The sequence below is a fragment of the Pseudopodoces humilis genome, chromosome 19 (assembly GCF_049639895.1).
Source record: "Pseudopodoces humilis isolate 2021_Gansu_Grassland_sample_001 chromosome 19, ASM4963989v1, whole genome shotgun sequence".
NCBI classification, from domain to species: Eukaryota; Metazoa; Chordata; class Aves; order Passeriformes; family Paridae; genus Pseudopodoces; species Pseudopodoces humilis.
Window position 1 is genome coordinate 14,111,431 of NC_142218.1, and position 21,478 is coordinate 14,132,908.

Sequence of the window (21,478 nt, forward strand, 5' to 3'; positions counted from 1 at the left end):
ATTATCATTTATAGGATAGAGTAAGCAAGCTATTGGTATTCATAGAAAATACAAATTACAATGGTTTTTCTTTAATACTTACCTGGAGTTAAACAAGTTATATATGCATTTAGAAAGCACAGCCAGTTAAAGCAGTTTTAAGACACCAGCTTGCCATATGCTATGTTAAAATTAGACTGATTTTTTTTTTTAAAAGCAACAAATTTATGCATGAAGTAGATCTATTCAGTACACTCAGATTTTGAGGAATGCTTTTTCTCATCCAGTAATCTTTGCAAAAAGTTCCAAACAAAGCTTAGTAGAAAAAAGAAACAAGTCCAGAATGTGATTTTGAAGCTATCTTCACAATATCTCACAGAACTTCAAACACCTTGTTTGATTTAAAAAGCAATGGACTGGTTGCACTAAAAATGCTTATTGTCAGGGTGATAAATACACAACAGTGTAATTTTTAGAAGTAATAACATGGGTATCATTGAAAACTAGAGACCTTGTAAGATGGCTAAAAATAGTAATTTGAATTCCTAGCTTAGTCAGCTTGGCCAGAAACAGCTGTGTTCACTGTAACCTCTAATTAGTTTGCATATTCTAAGAGCCCCAAAGATTTTTTTCCCTCTCCAAAACCTTCTAAATTAGCCTTCACAGCACAATGCTGCTACCACACCAGATGCAGCACAATATTCAGACTTTAGAGACCTCCCACTACTCTTTCTGAAATGATTCATTTATAAAGGCAAATATTCTCATTTGATAAGGCAATGCCAAGCACCCGGAGCACTCAGAGGAGCCTGCCTCGAAAGGTAGAGACAAGGTCCAGCTCCCAGCTGCTTCAGAGAAAGAAAGGTCTTGGTTCTAACACAAGTAAACTGCTCATTACTTTCAAACACTGAGCAAGCAAAGGCAGAATTTAAAGCAAATTTCTCTTCCCTCAAGGCTAAGGGGTGTCCTTCTGCATAAATAATTTTAATTCACACTGGGTACTCCAACGTGAATCTAAAAGCTAAACTGGACTTTCCCATGTATAGACACACATTAATGAAATAGTCACACCAGGACTACAGAGGGCCACATGTTCAGATCATGTCAATGTTATTTTTCTATTTAAAACACTATGGGATAAGCATCAGCCATATTTCCAACTTTCTACAAATTCCATCAAAATTCTCCAAGTTATAAGGTTGTATGTAGAACAAAAACACACCAGAAAGGGAGTGGAGAATTGTTATACAGGAAATTGTGAACCCTTCTTTACCTATTAAAAAAATATCATCATCTACATCTTATTCAGTGGCAAACCTCACTCCCATGAAGGTGTTTGTAGCGTGTGTTGCTTCACTGGCTCTCTTGAGATGCAGTCTTTAAGCCAGATGTGTGAAAGGGAAAACTCAATCTATTTAGTATCAAGGATCCTCATGCATTCAAACTGATGAACCATACATTACACAGGTACCAGCTCCATAATGTAAGTGGGTCTCTCCCCACATTCTGTTTTTTCCCTATAATTAAGGCTATAAAACCAAATTCCAGCAAGTTCTAATCTATGGCAGAAGAGTGTTTCACCATGCTGGCCATTGGAAAGTAGACAGGCAATGGAACCACAGATTCATTCTGCCAAAGCAAGCTCATTACACTGCTACTAAAAGCTTTTTATCATTTCTAACCTAACAAGATTCCAAGAGTTTACAGAGAATGTACAATTACCAGGATTGCACAATGCAGGTTCATGCCTCTGCATGCAGGGAAAGGTCAAACTCAAGCTTTGCTCCTGCAGCAGAAGCAGCAACCAGCCCTGCTTTCAGCAGCTTTGGTTCTCAGCACACTGCCCAAATCCCTCTTTGGGAACTTGAACTAGCTGTAACTGCTTAACTACCATTTCCAGAAAGTAGTTTAAAGTATCTTTTCTTAAGAAAGACTTTCGGACAGCAATTGAAGGAACTTGCTGGATCACAAATTTGCATGAGCAGCTTGTTTCTGTTGGGATCTGTTTAACATGGAGGTTGAAGTTATAATCACACATGCCCACTTCTCTGTACTTAGAATATTCAAATTTGGAAAGGAAAATCGTAGTGATGATTAAAAGCATACTGAATTCACTGAATGGTGCAACCTACAGGTTGCCAAGCTACTGCAATGCACACAAAAACCTGCTGAGAACAAACAGTACTGCTGAAAACAGATGTTAGATAAAGCAGAATTAGGATACTCCTGGCTTTCCACATGACCGTCTAATTTGTTTAGGAAAGCAATCTAACTAAGCGAGGTTAATATTAAACCTTACAGCATTCTGAACCCGAGCTGCTCAGCTCCCAGTCCATGGCCCAAACACAGTTTTGGGGTGACTGGTGTGTCCTGCACGGGCATGGTGGCACTGATGGGGACAGCAGGGACTGCCCAGCCCCTGCCTGGCTCTGGGGCAGGATGGATGCCTGGACACCTCTGTTCTGCACCAAGGTTTAACAGAAATTGCACATAAAAGCACAATGTTTATGCAACTACTTCCAGAGCAGTAAACTGCTCTAAGGGTCAGAGAGAAAAAGCCAATATGCTTTTTGGAAAAGGAAACTTAACCATTAAATACTTACAGCAGAGATGGAAATGTGTAAGAGAATCCACCTATGGCAAACAAGCCTGGGAACTGGCATAAAGACAAACCCTCCCATAACCCCAAACCAGCCAGACCTTACAAGCTAAAATATATTCAGTATTTTCAGTTCTCCAAGCTGCAAAGCAATGCTTCAAGACACTGAAAGAAGCAATCCTGTGTTCTTAGAGGATGTTTTAAGTGTCACTACGGGGACAGAGAGCTTTCATGCCCAGCTGTACAGGACATCTTCTCATCTGAAAGCAACTGAGAGTTTATAAAAACAAATGTCAGTGTTAAACAGGGACATCACATAATCAAGGTAAGGGCTCACACACATCCTGTGCAGGACAGATTAGCACTCTGCACTCCAGCACATGAAAAAGACGGCAAAACTTGACAAGCCAGGCCTTCAAAGGACTGGGGAATGCTCCCCATGCTAATGAAACAGACTGCAGAGAGAGTCATTGTGTGGATCAGATGAGATAAACAGTGTTGCCACTTCACACATCCACTCATCCTGCTAGCTTAAAATAATTAATTCTGAGAACTAAACCAGTTGATTTAGCAAAGCCAAGCAACCCTCACAACTTGTACATCTTGCAGGGGCAGTATCCTCTCTAGAAACACAGCACTCCTTGGCAGCCCAGGCAGCTCTGCACCGAGCCCACCACAGCTCATCACCGTGTTCCATTTCCTGCCAGCCAAAGCCAGTCATCCCTTGTGACTAAACATGCTTTATCACTTGATGTCTAACCCAAATCCTCATTCACAGATGTGGAACAGATCAGGAACACCTACAGAAAAAACAACACTAAGAAACACAATAAATATTTTTCAATAAACCCTTCACACCTTATCACATCCCTTTCCATTCCCCACCCCCAAAGGACAGCTACACCAAAGGCTTCTGAGCGCTGATCCACAAATAAAGGTTAACAACTATCAGAATCACACAAAGCTTTTTACATTGTATTATTCTTCTGTAAGTGTTTCAAGACACAATTCTGCCTGTAGAGAGAGTTTAATATGCAGAACACATTGTCAGTGAAGACTTTGGTATAAGAAAACCTAAAAGATGTACATGTTATTATGTGAAAGCAATAAATGTTTGAGTGCCTGCTCCTAACTGGGTAGCAATATTAACTTAGCTACTCTTGAAAGACAATAATAAGCACATATCAGTTTTACCACCCAAATTTCACGTGGCTGAGAACTCTGCAGGCAGAGCAGCACACAAGCAGTTTCCTGCTGTCAGCCAGTCACTCACAGAGGAGTATCCTGTACACTGGATTGTGTGGGCGACCAAGCAAAGCCTTGTCTGATGGGCCTGGCTCCCAGTGGAGGCTCCTGATGGTCAGCTTTACACAAGTTATAAACATGAAATCAATGACAAATAAGACCTAAGTCAGTAGTTTCCATGAAACCTTTCTGCTCTGTCTGCTTCCTGACAGGCTCTAAAAAGACTGGTAAGATTAGAACTCTCCACTAATGCTCTCACGTGGGCTAATAAATCCAGCAACTCAGCAGCTCTAAAGACTTCACAGATTTTCAACCTCCTGTTCCAATCTTTCACCTCTACTGGGCACCAGGCGAGTGTGATGGACACAGGACAGAGAAGTTCCAGAAGCTGGGGGCCCCTGAAAACAGCCCTGCTCCTGAGCCCTTCCAGAGAAGGGCTGAGCACCGTGGGCTCTGCACCTCCAAGGATCAGAGCTTCCCTCTCCCCAGGCCAGCACCTGCTGTGCCCTGCTGCTCCCAGCACCAGCCAGCTGCCACACGCTCTCCCGCTTCATGTCTCAGGAGCTGGCACTCACCAGGGATGGCTGCAGAAGGAAGGGCAATCATTAATGAGCGGGCAGGTAACCTGCTGACTGCCAGAAGCACTGCCCAGCGCTCACAGCAAGCCCAGCCCTGCGTCCTCAGCGCTCTGCCAGTGCCACCCAGCTCGGTGGGAACGTGCAGGGGTCACAGGAAGGGCTTTGCTGCTCCCCAGCACACATTCCCTGCAGGAGCTTCGAAACAGCACCAGGGCACATCTGCTCTGCTCAGGAAACATGCTTCTGAGAAGGTTTCAGTACTGGCAATGAAAACAGTACAGGATGAAACACAATTCTTGTTCATGACATCCCACAGACCCCCATGAAGTTCCAGGTAGCAACTGTTATTAAGTGGGAAAAATCCTTCATTGGCAGAAGTTTAAGAAAGAAGTGACAGTGTTGATTTGCAATTTAATTAAACTCCTAAGGAAGAAAATAAAAACATTTTCCAGAGCTGGGCAGCTGTCCACCCCCACTCCTTTACTAGATAAAATTCCCCATATCTCTTCCACTTCTGGAAATATTCAGAAATTCTGTCCAATGTGTCAATATGTATTTTAGCTGTTTAATAAGCTATGTAGTATTTTTCCAGTTCTTGCTCCAATGACCCACCCTTTCCTTCTTTCCAAAAGAAGTTCCTCTTACTAAAACCTCTTGCTGGTGTCAGAGTTGTGTTTTTCCTGTAGCCCCCATCTTTAGTCACTGATGGCTATGCAAATGTTAAGGAAGGAGATACAATCCCACATGAGGATGGCAGAGGTTTAGTCCTACAAGGAGCTGCAATGACTGTACAGAAGACAGTGGAAAAAACAGTCCCCACAGAATAAAAATGGAATTGAGATCTTCTGAACGAGCATGGGTTATTTTTCAAGTCAGAAAAAGGAAGTATACTCTTCCTTAGTCAAAGATGCATTTTTAAAATAGATTTCACATTTTACTTCCTGCCATCACATTAAAAGGTCAGGCTGTTTATGTTACTGTAACCTGTGACTGTGGGATCAGGAATGGTATAAACAAGCAATTCTCATTGAACTGTGCACAAGGGAAGAAGGTTATGAGAACATTCCTCTCTATGTGTAGAACACTTGTTCCATATAAATATAAAGAATCTGAGAAACAGAGTGTCTTTTGTAGGATGGCTCTCAGCATCAAGGACTTGACGAATCAAGTACTTGACAGAAGCAGCATAAAATTCTGGGAACTCCAGATACAAGCAAAAGCACCTGAGAGATCACAGATATAATAGCTGCTTTAAGTTCACAATAGGACTCTGGAGTAGCATTTTGAACTAGCAATTATTTTAGTACATGAAGTACAGAGAGCTTTCAGCCCAGAGGGGAGGGTGGGGAGGGTTTCCCCTGCCTGCAGCGAGGTCTGCCCAGCTCCACACTCACCCCTAAACTCTACAGAGGTCTTTCTGCAATTGCCCAAACTGGCAGAATGCAAAACCTGCTGGATTGTTGCCTTATTTTCTATTTCTGTTGATGCAGAAACTGTTTTAACCTTCTGAGGAGAAGAAAAAGGCTGCACAAAACAATGTAAATCTGACTAAATGATCTCTTCATCATGAGCGAAACAGGTAAATCTTCACCCTCAGTGCCAAAGGTGACTTTTGACTCCTTAACCACATGTTCCTAAACAACAACCAAGAGCTGGGACAACTTACACATGGAAAGAGTACATTCAAAGAATTCAAAATAAGAAAAAACAGAATTAAAAACATTTCTAAAAGTTTCATATTATGCCAGCTCATTTTCCTTCCCAACCAGGATAGAAATTTTTTGCTACTCTTCTATGAACCTGCTTTCTTAAATGCAGAAAATGCAACCCAATTTGAAAGTAGATCAGCTATCACTATTAGCAGAATCACATGCATTTCCAAGAATCGCTTTTACCAGTTTTTCTTGGTATAATATGACAGGCAAGCTGTTGAATCTTAGCTGTATTCTGCGTGGGTGAGAGAAAAAGCACATCTGAATTCACAGGCTTTGGTAGAAAATGAATTGGCATTTGTACTACACGATCTACAAAGTGAACACACAAAGGCATTTGGATGCTCTACCAAAGTGCCTCTCCCAGTCAAACCAGCAAGGGCATGTCTCCTGGCACCAGAGAGAAAAAAAAACACCTCTTCTGCAGATCAACATGAAACATGTTGACCAATGACTAAAAAAAACCCAAAACCCAGAAAACCTCAATGGTGAGCGCTGCAAACATCCAAGCCCAGAGATCAGATGGAGTCCCTGTTCATTATGAACACCGCAGAGAGCAATGAGTAAGGAATCACTGAGCATCCTCAGGTACCTAATGAAGCTAAATTCACAATCCAAACCTGGGTTATGCAAGTGACACTGATTTCAAACCTGGCAATTCTCATGTTTACAAGAAAGCAGCAGCGATATTTCAGTGTAAGCCACATCTTACGAAGTCTCAGCTAAAGAGACCCCTTGGAGAAAGTCCATTTGCAAAGCAGGCACTACAGGAAAGCATTCAATTTTAATGTTTAGTTAACTATAGGATGAACTGTTATTTCAAACCTACCCAGTGTATTTAGAAAGTTATTTTAGTTTGAAAAATATTTGGTCTACCACTACCACATTTTACTCTCTGCTTACAAGGGCTATTTCTATTTGAATTTACCATCATTTGGCATGTGGCCAACACTCTTTCTCCTCACCACTTTCCCTCCATACATGTGTGATTCCAGCACCCAGAGGAGGCAAGGGTACCGTGTGGAAGAACACACTAATACCATGAAACCCTTCCAAAAATGCTCAGAACACTAACACCATGAAACCCTTCCAAAAATGCTCAGAAGCAGGTGAGCACTTTGTGCACATTGTATGATTTCTAATTTTTTTAGCAAATGATAAGCAAACAGGCTCTATTTTTCCATGTTCTGCTCCCAGCTAGACTATCACAGAAGTTCTGGGTTCATGTATTTAGATTTTAAACTCTGCAGAAAAAGCAAGAGCAGGTGGCTCAGTAGCTGTACAAAATGGGACTTACCCAATCTCAAATCTGCCAGCAGTAGACACAAGCGGTGCTGCTCTGAAAAAGCCAGCAGCAAAAGCTAACCCAGTCACAGAGTGCCCTGAGCCCGTCCCAGGGGACAAAGGTGGCATCACCTGCAGCCGAACAGCAGCTCTGGCTTTCAGGAGGATCCTGACTTTGTGAGCCACACACACTTTGCTTCTCCATCACTAACCCTGCACACGGCTGGGAGGACTCAGCGTACAGCACAGGAAAACACGGAGTATCTTCAGCTTACTGAAGGAACAGAGAGCCTCCCTGCAACCCTGACTTCTAAACCAGCTTTCCACAACCAGAGCCAATTATGCTGAGCCTCAAATGAATCAACAGAGCACAAATTAAGCAGTGGCAAGGCAGTGCATGCAGAGACCTGCAGCTAGAACTGGCAGAATAAAACACAAAGATTCATTTATAAAAAGTCATGTTCGAGCCACAATTTATCTGCTGCTTAGCAGCTGAGCAAAGGAGTAACCCAAATGCTTCCAGACTGCAGCCTGCACTCCTGCTGCAGCTTATAAACCAACACCTCTTGAAGAGCTTCCTGTCCATTGACTGTCAATACACAACACAACCACACTGTTACAAGTCTTCAGGGTCAACCATTTCACGGTTTACTTTCAGCATCAAAATCCATCCACATATTCTACAAATATTTTTCCAGAGACAGTGAATACCTAAAAAAATTCCCAAGCCTTTTCCCTCTTGACAGAGGGATATCCAAAATGTCCACAATACCTTTCTATCTTCCTCCCATAATCTGAATGAAGTTCATTCATTTTCATAATTTGTAGTGTTTCAGTTTAGCTTAGAGAGGTTTGAAAAACTAACATTCACATTAATATTTGGTTTAAAGACCCTCAAAAATTAATAAAGAAACTGAGAACAGTTATTTACAGGCCTCAAACCCAACTCCAACTCCAATTCAGCTTTCCAGAGAGAGACAGTTCTGTTTTCAGGACATCACTTCCAAACGATATCCAGTTCTTTCTTATTATATATTCCACTAAAGATAAAAACTAGAGAAGAGTGCACATTTTAATTTCGTTTTGCTACCTTCACATGGAAAACTCTGCATGAGCTGTCCCCAGATGTCATCCTCCATCCATAGTGAATGGAATCCCCAGTTGAATGGTACATCAGTAAATAATTCAGAGGTATTTTTACTGCTCCTGATAAGCACATCAAAGTTAATATCATTGGCCAACAAACTAAAGTCAACATATCTGGTTTATATAAACACAAGAAGCAACTCTACCTGTATTTGAGGGTTGTGTTTTTAAGATAGTATCTCATTCTATCACCCTGTGTAAGAAGCTAGAAACTAAAATATCTCCTAAATTTCTGAAAGACTTCTGCCTGTAAAACCACTGTGAAAATCCAGCATTGCACTCACTGTGAGCAAGTGGCAATCCAGTGTTGCTTTGATGTTCTGGACAAATATCTACTTTTCCTCCCTGCTCTAAAAGCCTACACTGTGCTTTCCTTAGCTTTGGGGTATGGGTTTTTTGTTGTGACATCTCCAGAGTGAATGCTTTTCATTCCAATAGCTACTTCTAATGACAGTTCTGCAGGGTGCATATCATTCACCTACCCCTAAGCATTTGCTTTCTGCTGCCACCTTTACCACAGTTAGCACATGGTAAAGCTCACATTCCTCTAACTTACTGTTTTATGGGAGAGGATTTGAATTTGAATGTGCCTTTTTTATGCTTATGTTTCTCTAAAACACAAGCAACAGTCGGAACCTGAGCAGTTCTTTTTCTCACTTGGGTCACTGAACAACCTCCACAGGATCTCATGGTCCATAGTTCTTGTAGCAAGTAAATCTAGAGGAAAGTAAGGGACAGAAATGGGTAATAAAAACCAAACAAACATTCAGAGAAACCCCAGACTGTCAAAACATGAAGAATTTCATCATTGCTCACCCTGTTCTGACCAGCTGTACAGAGAATGGTTCCACTGCTGTGCAGTGCCCAAGACATGATTGTCAAAAAATCACCTAAACAAGGTCTTCATTTTGAAATGCTTGTGTCCCCATCCTGGGATTATTTTTGCTGAATAAAGAAGGCAACCTAAATTCTATTCTCTCACAACTGTACTATCATAGCTGAACACAGCTTCCGCTTGCCCAAAAAAAAAAGCAGCACGGACAATTTTAACCCTTCCGAGTCATGTGGCACCCAGACAAGTCCCCCTGAGCCACACCTCCCCGTCTACTGCCAATTCCTCCTGGAGATGCTGTGCTGTATCTGGAGATAACAGACTGAGACAAGAACAGGAGCGAGCTGCAGTCTGCTTCACCTGCAGCACTGCTGAACAGCTGTGCATTTCAGCAGCTACACTGAGGTGCCAGAAGCCCCAGTTACCCTGGGGGAGGATGCTTTTCTGCACCAATCACATACATTGTTCTACTTACTGCACTCCTCAAGCAAAAACCAGCGCTGCAGGAAAACTGCTTTGTTAATGTCACAGCTCAGACACCAAAAGCCCAGATTATAGAGGAGTGCACTGTTCTTCCAGACGTGACCTGCCACGATGCCATTTCCAACTGCTTATTTAAAAGCAGGATGCAGTTGAGAAACTGAATTTCATGACATAGATGCACATATCTACTAATCAATCAGGGGAAAAAAATAAGTAAAAACCCACTCCCTGCGCTTGTCAATAGTTGGATACAAATCAAAGAATCACTTTAGTCCTTTTTTAAATTGAATTCTAGTCCGCAGTCAAAGCTCCTGCTGTGCCACAGTTTGAGCAGGCCACTGAGTCATATCATTCAAAAAGAGCAGGACAAAAATATCACTGAATGCTGATCCCTCATTGAAAATGGGCCATTCTCTCATTCTACCTAGATATTTCACTGCTGTAATTAAATTGTACCTGTAGAAATGTACCACTTGAATTACAAAGCTCTATTACCCAAAATCATTTCCTGAGCACTAAGCCTGCAACACACCAAATCATGCAGAACAGTTCAGCAAAAACATAACGTCATATATCCACATGACTTTCATACAGTCAGCAAGCACTGACACTCGGCAGGGAAGGGAAATGTAGGAAATGGACCTTCTGAAAAGCAGCCTTAACATTTCACGCTTATTCTCTAAATGCCAGACAACTGAAGATGTTCACGCTGCAAGCTATTACTGTTAAAACTCGCCTGCTGTGATTCTGAAACTGAAGTCCGTTTATTTCACTTTTATACAACTCCTTCTCTCAATGGTCTATTGCCAGAGAAATTCACACTGAAAGAAGCGAAGCTCAACGTCTATATTGCAAACATGAACTTCAGGCCATTCATTTATGCAATACACCAGCTTAAACATTCAAATGGATGTTACAGCAACGCTGCCTGATCTGACTGAACACATCCTCCCAGTCATTCATGTATTTCAGCTTCTCTTAAGCTTCGTTTTAGATAAAGCTGTGAAGAACTTTTAAAGATAAAAGCACTAACTTCTGTGGCTTGTATGTGAAGCTGGATCCAGAAATCAAATATTATTGTAAGCATTCACGTTTGTCACAGGGTTGTTTTAAGTATCACAGAAAAATCTAAATGCAGCAAACGGCACAATAGAAACCCAGTTCCAGTTCCACAAGTACTGCTAACACGCTGTTTCAGGCTCTGTTCTATGATTAGGGTGACTGCAAAGCTAAATGCATTTGATGCCCCCTTCGCTGCTTTTCTGTTCCACCCAAAGACAAATCCGATGGATTCGCTGCCCCCGGCTCGGGAGGGGCAGCTCGAGCAGCTCCCCCGGACCGATGTGCCCGGGGCAGCTCCTCCGGGACAGATCCTCCGGGGCATCTCCTCCGGGGGCATCTCCTCCGGGGGCATCTCCTCCCGGGGCAGCTCCTCCCGGGGCATCTCCTCCGGGGGCAGATCCCCCGGGGCATTTCCTCCGGGGGCAGCTCCTCCGGGGCAGCTCGAGCAGCTCCTCCCGGGGCATCTCCTCCGGGGGCAGACCCCCCGGGGCATTTCCTCCGGGGCAGCTCCTCCGGGGCAGCTCCTCCCGGGACAGCCCGGCCGGGGTCCCGCCCGCCGCGGGGAGCGGGGACAGCTCCCTGTGTCCCTGAGGCGGGGGAGGCGGGCAGCGGTGCCCGGGCAGGGCAGGGCAGGGCAGGGCTGGCCCTCGGGGATCACCGGCGGCATCGCGGGGAGCGGGGGCACAGGGAGGCACGGGAGACACAGGGAGGCACGGGAGGCACAGGGAGGCACGGGAGGCACGGGAGACACAGGGAGGCACAGGGAGGCAGCCGGAGGCAGCGCTCCCCGCCCGGCGCGGGGGCAGACCGGCCGGGCGCTGCCCCTCACCTGGTAGATGGCGGCCCAGCTGGCGGCCTGGTCGAGCCGCTGGAACTCCTTCTCGATCTCCATGGCGGGGGCCTGGCCCCCCGCGCCGCTCCGGCTGCAGCCCCCGCCGAGCCCGCGCCTGGGCCCGCCCCCCGCCCTCCGCTGCCGCCGGAACTGCGCACCCGCCCCGGCGACGCGACGTCCGGGGCGGTGGGAGCGGGACAGCGCCCGCCCTGTGGGCCGGGGGCTGCGGGGCCGGGCCGGGGCAGCGGGGGAGGGCCGGGGAAGCGGGGCCGGGTCGGGGCTCCGGGGCCGGGCCGGGGAAGCGCGGCTGGTGCCGGCCACCAGCGGGCCGGACCCGGGGCCCCCCGGCCTCCCCAGCCCCCGCCACCCCGACCCGGCCCCGGCGATGGTGAGGACGCGGCGGAGCGGAGCCGCTCCGCCCCGGGCTGGCCTCTCGTGGCCGCCGGGAGCGGCTCGAGTCCCGTGTTGGTCCCCGGCAGGAGCACCCGCGGCCCCGGCGTTGTGCAGAGGAAGGGGCTGAGCCAGCCGGCGGAGCGGTGGCACTGCCAGATGTGGTTGTGCAGAGGGTGCCGGTCGTGGGCTCGCTTAGCGACCGGCGAGACATTCTACCTTGCTGCAGTCAGAGGATGGACAGGGTTTTCGCTCTTACGGTCCGCGGAATGAAATGTACTTGTGTCAGTTGCCCCATACCTTTTGATGTAAGGAAATGAACAAGCTCCGGATGCTGTTTGATCGTCTGTTCTCGGCTCTTGCATTCCTACTCTGGGATGGCCATTACTATCCAGGTGTTACAGTCCTGTCCCAGGAGGTAAAGCTGTCAACTCTGCCTCAGCCTTTTCATAAGGCCATCAATTTCCAAATGGAGTTGTAGCCTACGCATCTCAGAGAGCCCTGTCCTTACTCCTGGATTTGAAATCCAGATATTCCAACCATACAGACATAAATATCCCAAGTAAATTGATATTTGGCTGAAGATTTCACAGAGTAACCTAGAAAATCAGTGTATCTCATATTTCTTCATAAATCTCTGTCCATCACAGTGGCAATATGTGTGACAAGTAACATTTTAAATGTGTCAGTCTGGTTCAATAAATGATTTTGCTAAATAACTGGAAATTTTTGAGTGGGTACATTACTTTATAAATATTTGCTTTTACCTGTGTATGCCCATATGAAATAAGTAAGAAGCAATTTGCAGCAGTGGCGCACACTGTGACTCTCATTTTGGTGAAGCACAGCAAACTGATGCATGTGCCACAGAATTCTGTCTTTTCTTTTACATACAACGATATCTAGGGCTAGAAAACTGGGACCCTCACAATATGTGGATGCCAATTTATGCCAAATCATAGAATCACAGAGTCGTTTGGGTTGGAAAATCCCTCCCAGCCCACGGAGTCCCAGCTGTGCCCGATGCCCACCTTGTCCCAGAGCACTCAGTGCCACCTCCAGCAATTCCTGGGGCACCTCCAGGGATGGGCACTGCAAACCCCCCTGGGCAGTTCCAAGGCCTGAGCTCCCTTTCCATGGGGAAATTCCTGCTCCTGTCCACCCTGAGCTCCCCTGGCCCAGCCTGAGGCCGTTCCCTCTCCTCCTGTCCCTGTTCCCTGGCAGCAGAGCCCAACCCCCCTGGCTGTCCCCTCCTGCCAGGGACTTGTGCAGAGCCACAAGGGCCCCCTGAGCCTCCTTTGCTCCAGGCTGAGCTTTCCCAGCTCCCTCAGCCCCCTCACAGGACACTCCAGACCCTTTCCCAGCTTTGTGGTTACACTCCTGCATAACACCTTTATCTCTATGGCCCCCAGAACAGCTTTACCTCTTCAGACCCCGAACCTAGAGAGGAAATTGAGATGTTCGTGGGTTGGGCTTGCTGGGCCTTTGTGACCTGATGAGCGTGGGAACAGCAGCAGCTGTGAGGGGCCAACGTCGCTTCAGTGCCACACGGCAAAGGACAGGAGCCTGGCAGTGCCACACGGCAAAGGACAGGAGCCTGGCAGTGCCACACGGCAAAGGACAGGAGCCGGGCAGTGCCACACGGCAAAGGACAGGAGCCTGGCAGTGCCACACGGCAAAGGACAGGAGCCGGGCAGTGCCACACGGCAAAGGACAGGAGCCTGGCAGTGCCACACGGCAAAGGACAGGAGCCGGGCAATGCCACACGGCAAAGGACAGGAGCCGAGCAATGCCACACGGCAAAGGACAGGAGCCTGGCAGTGCCACACGGCAAAGGACAGGAGCCGAGCAATGCCACACGGCAAAGGACAGGAGCCTGGCAATGCCACACGGCAAAGGACAGGAGCCGGGCAGTGCCACACGGCAAAGGACAGGAGCCTGGCAATGCCACACGGCAAAGGACAGGAGCCTGGCAGTGCCACACGGCAAAGGACAGGAGCCGGGCAGTGCCACACGGCAAGGGGACAGCCTGGCCGCGGGGACAGCGGGGACAGCCTGGCAGCAGCATTGGGCTGGGACCAGGGGCCAGGTGAGCAAAAATGAGATTGAGGAGAAGGAGATGCGACATCAGAGGTCGGACTGGGACTCCACACCAGGCCAGGGGTCAACGTGTCAGGGAACGACGTTATGCTCGTGGTACCTCAGGTGTGAGGGTTGGGGGGATCCCTCAGGTGTGTGGGGGCTGAGGGGTTACACAGGTGTGTGAGGGGTCCCTCAGGTGTGCGAGGGCCGGGGTCCCTCTCCGCACACCGCAGCCGGTGTGCTGTGCCCGGAGGAGCTCCGGCGAGGAGCCCCGGGAGATGGAGCCCAGGGAGAAGGAGCCCAGAGAGATGGAGCCCAGAGAGATGGAGCCCAGGGAGATGGAGCCCAGGGAGAAGGAGCCCAGAGAGATGGAGCCCAGAGAGATGGAGCCCAGAGAGATGGAGCCCAGAGAGATGGAGCCCAGAGAGATGGAGCCCAGAGAGATGGAGCCCAGGGAGATGGAGCCCAGGGAGAAGGAGCCCAGAGAGATGGAGCCCAGAGAGATGGAGCCCAGGGAGATGGAGCCCAGGGAGATGGAGCCCAGAGAGATGGAGCCCAGGGAGATGGAGCCCAGGGAGATGGAGCCCAGGGAGATGGAGCCCAGGGAGAAGGAGCCCCGGGAGAAGGAGCCCAGAGAGATGGAGCCCAGAGAGATGGAGCCCAGGGAGATGGAGCACCGGGAGAAGGAGCCCAGGAGAGAAGGAGCCCCGGAGAGAAGGAACCCCGGGAGAAGGAGCCCCCGGGAGATGGAGCCCAGAGAGATGGAGCCCCCGAGAGAAGGAGCCCCCGAAGAAGGAGCCCCCGAAGAAGGAGCCCTGCGGCAGGCTCGGGGCCCGTAGCACTGGCAGGAGCCGCTTGGTGTCACTCGTCCATCGGGAGAGCCGCGGCGAGCGAAGGCAGCCCGGCCCCGCTCGCCGGCCGTGCCGCAGCAGCGCCGGGGGCGGACGGGCGCAGCTCCTCCTGCAAGGTTTTACACTGTTTCGTTCCGTTCCTCGCTGGGAAGATGTACTTTTCCACTGGCAGAATATTTCAGTCTGAAATGCTTCTGCAGGGAAAATTGGCCCTGGCATAGTCTGGCTTGTGTTGTAAGATTTCTTTGGTGGCTTCTGAACTATTTTCTCCTTAGTAGGAAGCAGTACAAATTAAAAGAAATATAAATCTTACGACACAATTTAACGATGATTGGGATAGAATAGGAAAGCTAATAGGAATGTCTGGATTGGAATTGTTACAGGAAGGTCTATTTTCATGACATTTCCAGTCCTGCCTTGCAATGGAAAAAGGGTAAATTAATCTCCGGGTTTATAACTCCAGCTGAAGCCAGAGAGGGCAATACCTGTTTACCCCAATGCTGAGCTGGACTCAACTGGCTCCATGCTTTAGGGTGCCTGTCCCAGTAGAGTTGAAGGTCTGAAATATATTCCAGCCAAAAATATGGCCTGAAAAGGGCTGTTTGGATCAGACATCTGTGCCCTACAAACATGTTCACCCTTTAATAGAAATTTAATCCTCAAATTGTGCCTCCAAACAAATGCAGAGCAGCAAAAAATTTCCTAACAGCCTTTAGGAAATTTATGATCTACCTTACAAAATACTAAAAGTTGCAAAATCTGCAAAGCGTTGCAGTAAAAAAAAAACACAGAAGAGATTAAAAGTATTACTGGTGACTTAGATCCATATAATAATGGAGGATTAGGTAAATGAAAATGTTCTGTGGTCTCAGGACACAACCCTTCTTGCACTTTGCACAGAAGAAGGTAGTCCCTTCCCAAAATAATTCCAACCTGTGCAACTTAAGGTACATTGTTTTTTCATCCCAGTGTAGTCTGATTCAGAGGTTTTGATTTTCAAATTGTCCACTAGAGCCTGGCCCTTGAAATGACAATGAGAATCCAGGGGAAAGGGTTGGATTGTGTGATTTATTTCTATTTCATAAAAAGGGCAGGTGCTTGTCCAAACTCAATCCTACATTTAATATCCTCTCTTCAACCTCCACAGTTCAAAGCAACTTGATGGAGAAGGTTGCAAATACACAAATACACAAGCAGTGGAGTGGCAGGATATGTGACTCCTCAGCTGCTCTGTCAGCTGGCAGGCTTTACCTTTTGAGAAACACAAGTCCTGGTTGGGATGGGATAACCTGAATGCTGTAAACAAGACTGGGATATCAAAAACTCTGCTTACTGCCTCTGTTAAAGGAGAGTAAAAATAACTGGGCACCTTCAGCTGATGTTTTAGAGCCTCCATGGGTTTGCAGGGTGTTTCATATCCTTCTGTGGCAGGAGCAGGTAGAGGCAGAAATCTTTAATCAGAGCTGCTAATGACTGTCTCACCGTTGGATGGCACTCCAGTCCTTACTGCTCGTGGTGATCACAGCCTGGATTTTACTCGTGCATAGGATTTTTAAGTCAAGTAGCAGCTAATAAGAAGACTTTTTTTATGGCTAATGTGATAATAGAATGAAATGACACTTGCAGATCTGGCTTTAGTTCCACAGCATTAGGCTTTAGGAAGTTTGTGTTCAAATCTTGTCAGATTGTTTAGTTTTCTAAATAAAGATTTCCAGATGCAGTTGGCTCTGTCACAAGGGACTCAGGTGGGATGTGCTCTCTAGTGTTGGGAGAGATGTGCATGTGTTTATGATTGTAAGGTAATTTCCCCCCAGCCTTTCAGTCAGTGTTTTATGCCTCATGCAGTATTTTAGATTAATGACAGAATGTTTTCAGCAACCCTTTCCTTACATGATGCTTTTTCCTTGCAGCAGATACAGCATCCCTGAGTCTGGAGTCGCCTTCACCTCCGCTTCCCAGGGCTGCAGAACGGTGAGTGCTCAGCCCGCACATCTGTGGTCTGGCAAGCAGAAATATATTCCCCCTTCACACTCAAAATACAAATGTGCAAGGGAATGTCTGCATTTCATTCCAAGGTGTGGCTGATGGTTTTACAAATGCAGGGGAGCATTAGCTCAGGTGTGAGTTACTGCTCCAGCACGGGTTTCCCACTGAGGGGTTGTGTCCTCGGTGTGAGCGCAGCACGGCAGTCAGGGCAAGCGAGCCAGCTGCAGATTTTCCTGGGATTCCTGCAGGGTTTTGCAGTCTTCCCTGAGTTCCTTGCTGCCAGCAGCCTTAGCTTGCAGCAAAGTGAGTTCTAGTTATATTTGCTGAGTGCACTTGAGGCTGGGTATCCGAGTGTGTGGCAGTAATATCGACTGAGCCTCACCTCCTTTGCCACCTGCTGCTGGTTTCTGTGGTGTCCCACCCCTGCAGCTCTCCCAGCCACTGTGTTTATGCAGCTGCACTTGGGAATGGAGTTGGGAACACAGCTATTTAAAAAAAACACAACAAAATCCCCCCAAAAACACCATCACTACCACCAAAAAACCACACCCCCAAAAAAAGGAGTTTTTTTTCTGGATTAGTTTTAAGCAAGATCAGGTCTCTAGTACAGTGAACTACATGGCACATAAACAGTATTTCTAGAATATTGATCAATTTATCTAGAATAACATATCAATGTTTCTAGAACACATTGATGCTGGGGCAGGAGGAGAGCAGAAGATTAACATCAGTACCATAAACCAGTATTACCACTCAAGACTCCATCCTGAGACACTCCAGCTAATTCTACAATTTCAGTGATCCGCAGTAAACTTTGTTCTAAAATGTTATTATTTTTAGTAGTAGTAGTAATAATAATAATTAGTAGTATTAGTATTATTATATTGGTGACAAAATCCATGCCAAACATAAGTAAGATTGTAGTTATAACAAATATCTTGTGTGGAAAGAACAGCCTGAATTCCTTTTTGTCTACGAGTATTCTCATTTCAGGTAAGTCTTTAAGTGGAAAAAATAGTGATAGGAAAATAAAAGCTTATCCATTTTAACCAGTATTTCCTTGAAACAAATGTAACTATTTTTACACTGTCCTCTAAAGAGCAGTTATTTCTGGAGACACATCTTAGTACTTCTGAGAGTTTTATCACTCTTTATTTATTTCCCATAAAGGAAGAGGAGCTCAGATCAGCTCCCTTTTGCTGAGTCTGAGGGGCTCACTAAATCTGCTTGGGAAACTACTACCACATTTGGGATGGCAGCAGGGAGATTTACACTTTGTATTTCCCCAGCATTGTATATAAACGAGTATCTTTCAGCTGAAACATTTTTTCCAAGTGAGATACTGTAAAAAATTCAAATCTGGATAAAAGTAAATTTACTTGAAAAGTAAATGAGACAGAAAAATCCTTCAGCTGGGCAAAGAAACCTGAGTGCATGGCTGGCCTTGGTGACCACCTGCCAGGAGAAGAGGGACCTATGAAACTTTCTTCTGATGGGTTATCTGAATCTTATCTGCTCAAACACTTCAGAGTTCAGGAAAAGCAGCCAAAGTCAATTTCTGCTTAGAGTGTTTAAAACAAAAAATAAACAGAAGGGAGAAGTTGTGCGTGTGCAGGAGGAGGCGTTGGGGTGGAGAATGGGCAGGGTGGTGGGACTGGGGAGGGAATGGTTTAACCCATATTGGCTCCTCTGAAATCCTCTTGGCTCTATCCAGTGTTTTCTCAAGTGACAACAGAATTGCACAATCCATAGCTGTGGTGGTGGAGAGCTGCTGGTGCTCTCCCTGGCCCGCCAGGTAGCTGAAACAATTGTCATATAAATTGGAGAACAACTGTGTCATTATTTGCTGACAGTTATCTGGTTCTGCAAAGCCTGGGAAATGCCTGCTGAAAGGTGTGAAACAGAAACAGAGTTTTCAGGTCTTTGTTAACATTATAAAGTACTAAAAAAACCCCAAACCAAACCTCTTCCTGGTGTGCACTCTCTGATGATTGAGATGAATTATCTGCTCTGTGCTTCCACCCTCCCGCCTGAGTCCGGTGTTCTCAGCGCAGACATCAAACTCCCTTAATGCTGAATGGAAATGGAAATGGTTCTATTTCACCTGCAATTTTCCTTTTGAGCCTATTAACACCTGATTTATTGAATCTAAGGGTTTGTGTTCTTTGCTGACCTGTCACCACTGGCTTTCAGAGCTGCTCTCATTCAATCCAAGAATGATTGTGCCTGTTCAGTGTCTTTAAAAATCAGTTACTTTCTCTGTCTGTGGCATCAGGCATGCCACATATGAATGCTGTCTGAGTGCTCATGATAAAGAATTGAATCACAAGCTTTTCTTTAGAAAGAAAACCCTTCCAGCAGGAATTAATCTCTCTTTTGTAGCTGATAAAATAGGAGAAAATTTAACCAAACCAATTTATTCTAGTTCCTATGAAAGATATTGTGTGTGAAAACATGGAACACTTACAAAATATCAACATTTCGCTCCTATCTGCATGTAGATCAATGTGAATGGGTCACAGTGACCTCTCAGGGAGCAGGTGTGCATGGCAACCAAAACTAATACGTATTTTAGGGACTAAGGTCCTTTAAAAAACCAGAAACCATCTTTATCCACAGAGGATTTGTTCCCAACAGGATAATTTCTATACTATTTTACTGTTGTTTTCAGGGTCATTTTAGCTTTGTTGTTGTTGTTATTTTTTTTTCCCCACAAGGAACTTTTAAGATGGAACAAGGGACTTCATCTCTGCTACAGCAAAGCATTTTCAATGCTTTCAATTAGAACATCTTGTTTTATGAAGTGAAAAATCTCTGCTGCCAAAGCGTAGTTTGAAGTGCAGGAAAAGGCGGTGTCTTTACAACAAATTGCTGTTTTTCAGTGAAGCAGCATCTCTGAAATTCATTCCACCATGCAACACTTCAGTGAATCACAACAGCCTGGGGTTCAAGCTTTAGTTTCCTTATCTACAGTAGAAATATGTAAATGAGCTTGGAAGAACAGGGATTGAGCACTGGCTGGGAATGTTTTAGCACAGCATTCTTTGTCTAGAAATACTGTTTTTTGAAAACACTTGTGGATGTGTACTTTTTACAAAAAACATCTGAGCCTCAGATGGAATTTGTAGCCAAAGGAAGAGAATGTGAGGGACCCTCTCATTCCTGAAGATGGGGAGGTCCAGTGGTCAGTGCTGACAGTCCCAGCTTTGCCTTGTGCCTCCTGTGTCTCAGAGCAGGGTCTTAAAGAATTGGCTGTTTGAGATTTGCCTGTTATAAGGGTTATGTGTAGCTGTTCTCCTCTTGGAAAAGATTTGGGAGATCTTTAGTTTGTTCCAGTTTGGAATGCAGCCAGATTTTGGTGCTTCAGGATATTTCTCAGATATTTATTCCTGACCAGCCTCAAGTGGTTCAAACAGGGGTTGCATCCAATGGCTTTTGGCCTTTGAGCATGATCTTGGTTTCACTCCTCCTCTCTGGGCAGTGTTTGTACCCTGCTTGTCCTGCATGTGCTGCCCAGATGAGCAGAGCCCTGGGATGTGAGATCCATGGCCTGGAATTCTGGCACCGTGTCCCTGCTTGGATTAGGTGGGGCTGCGCACACCCAAAACCAAAGCTGCGTTTTGGGGCAATGAGGCAGTTGGGGCTTGTTTGTGTTTAGGTTTGCACATTCTGCACATAAGCCATTGATCCCAAGTAAATAATGAACAAGGGGAAATCCATTAAATAAGTTATTCAAAATATCATAGAACTTGTAAAATTAATGATTTCATAAGAGGCATCCAACCAATTGCTTTTGCAATACAGCAGTTTTTTAGGGATTAGAGAGAATCCAAGCTGTTGGCAGGCAAAATCCAGCTGAGGTGAGATCAAAGTTTTGCATTAGAGCTTAAAAGTATGAAAAATATTGAATTGAATAATTGTCATATTTTTTTAATATATATATATATATATTTATATTTAAATTTTTTTTATCTCTTGTGAAGCAGATTTTATCAAAGTAAAGCCAGGCATGGGAGAAGGATGGATATATGAGCCTGAGGGCAGTTACTGTTGACCAAAGAGTGGTAAATGTTCAGTAACGAAGCTTTGGTCAAAGAGAAGTGGCTCAGTGAGATATGAAGGTAGCAGAGCATCCATTACAAATTAAGAGATAAATCTGTGGCTACTTTCAAAATCCTCTTTACTGCTCAAACTAAGAGCAGTCAATAAGAACAACTTACAAAGGAGATGGAAAAAATAATGTTACAATTATGGTTTAAATGTTATGTGATTAGAAAACTAAAATTACTTCTGATTTAGTCATTATGTACTAATGTCAAATTGATAGGTAATATTTTGTCCATTTGGGGTTTTAACTCAAACTACCATTTCTGAAGCCAGGATAATCTTTCAGTGATAATGTAACCTGACAAGAACT

At 45.7% G+C, this 21,478-nt stretch overlaps 1 protein-coding gene across 1 annotated transcript in view; it reads right to left on the bottom strand.

The window, feature by feature from the left end:
* The window catches only part of PTPN1 (protein tyrosine phosphatase non-receptor type 1), a 31,521-nt gene extending 19,661 nt beyond the window's left edge, over window positions 1-11,860 (bottom strand). Inside the window, exon 1 of the mRNA XM_005524875.3 lies at window positions 11,750-11,860. Coding sequence (XP_005524932.2) covers window positions 11,750-11,812 — 63 coding nt within the window. The 5' untranslated portion in view covers window positions 11,813-11,860. The remainder of the gene's footprint in view (window positions 1-11,749) is intronic.
* Between the last annotated feature and the right edge of the window lie 9,618 nt (window positions 11,861-21,478).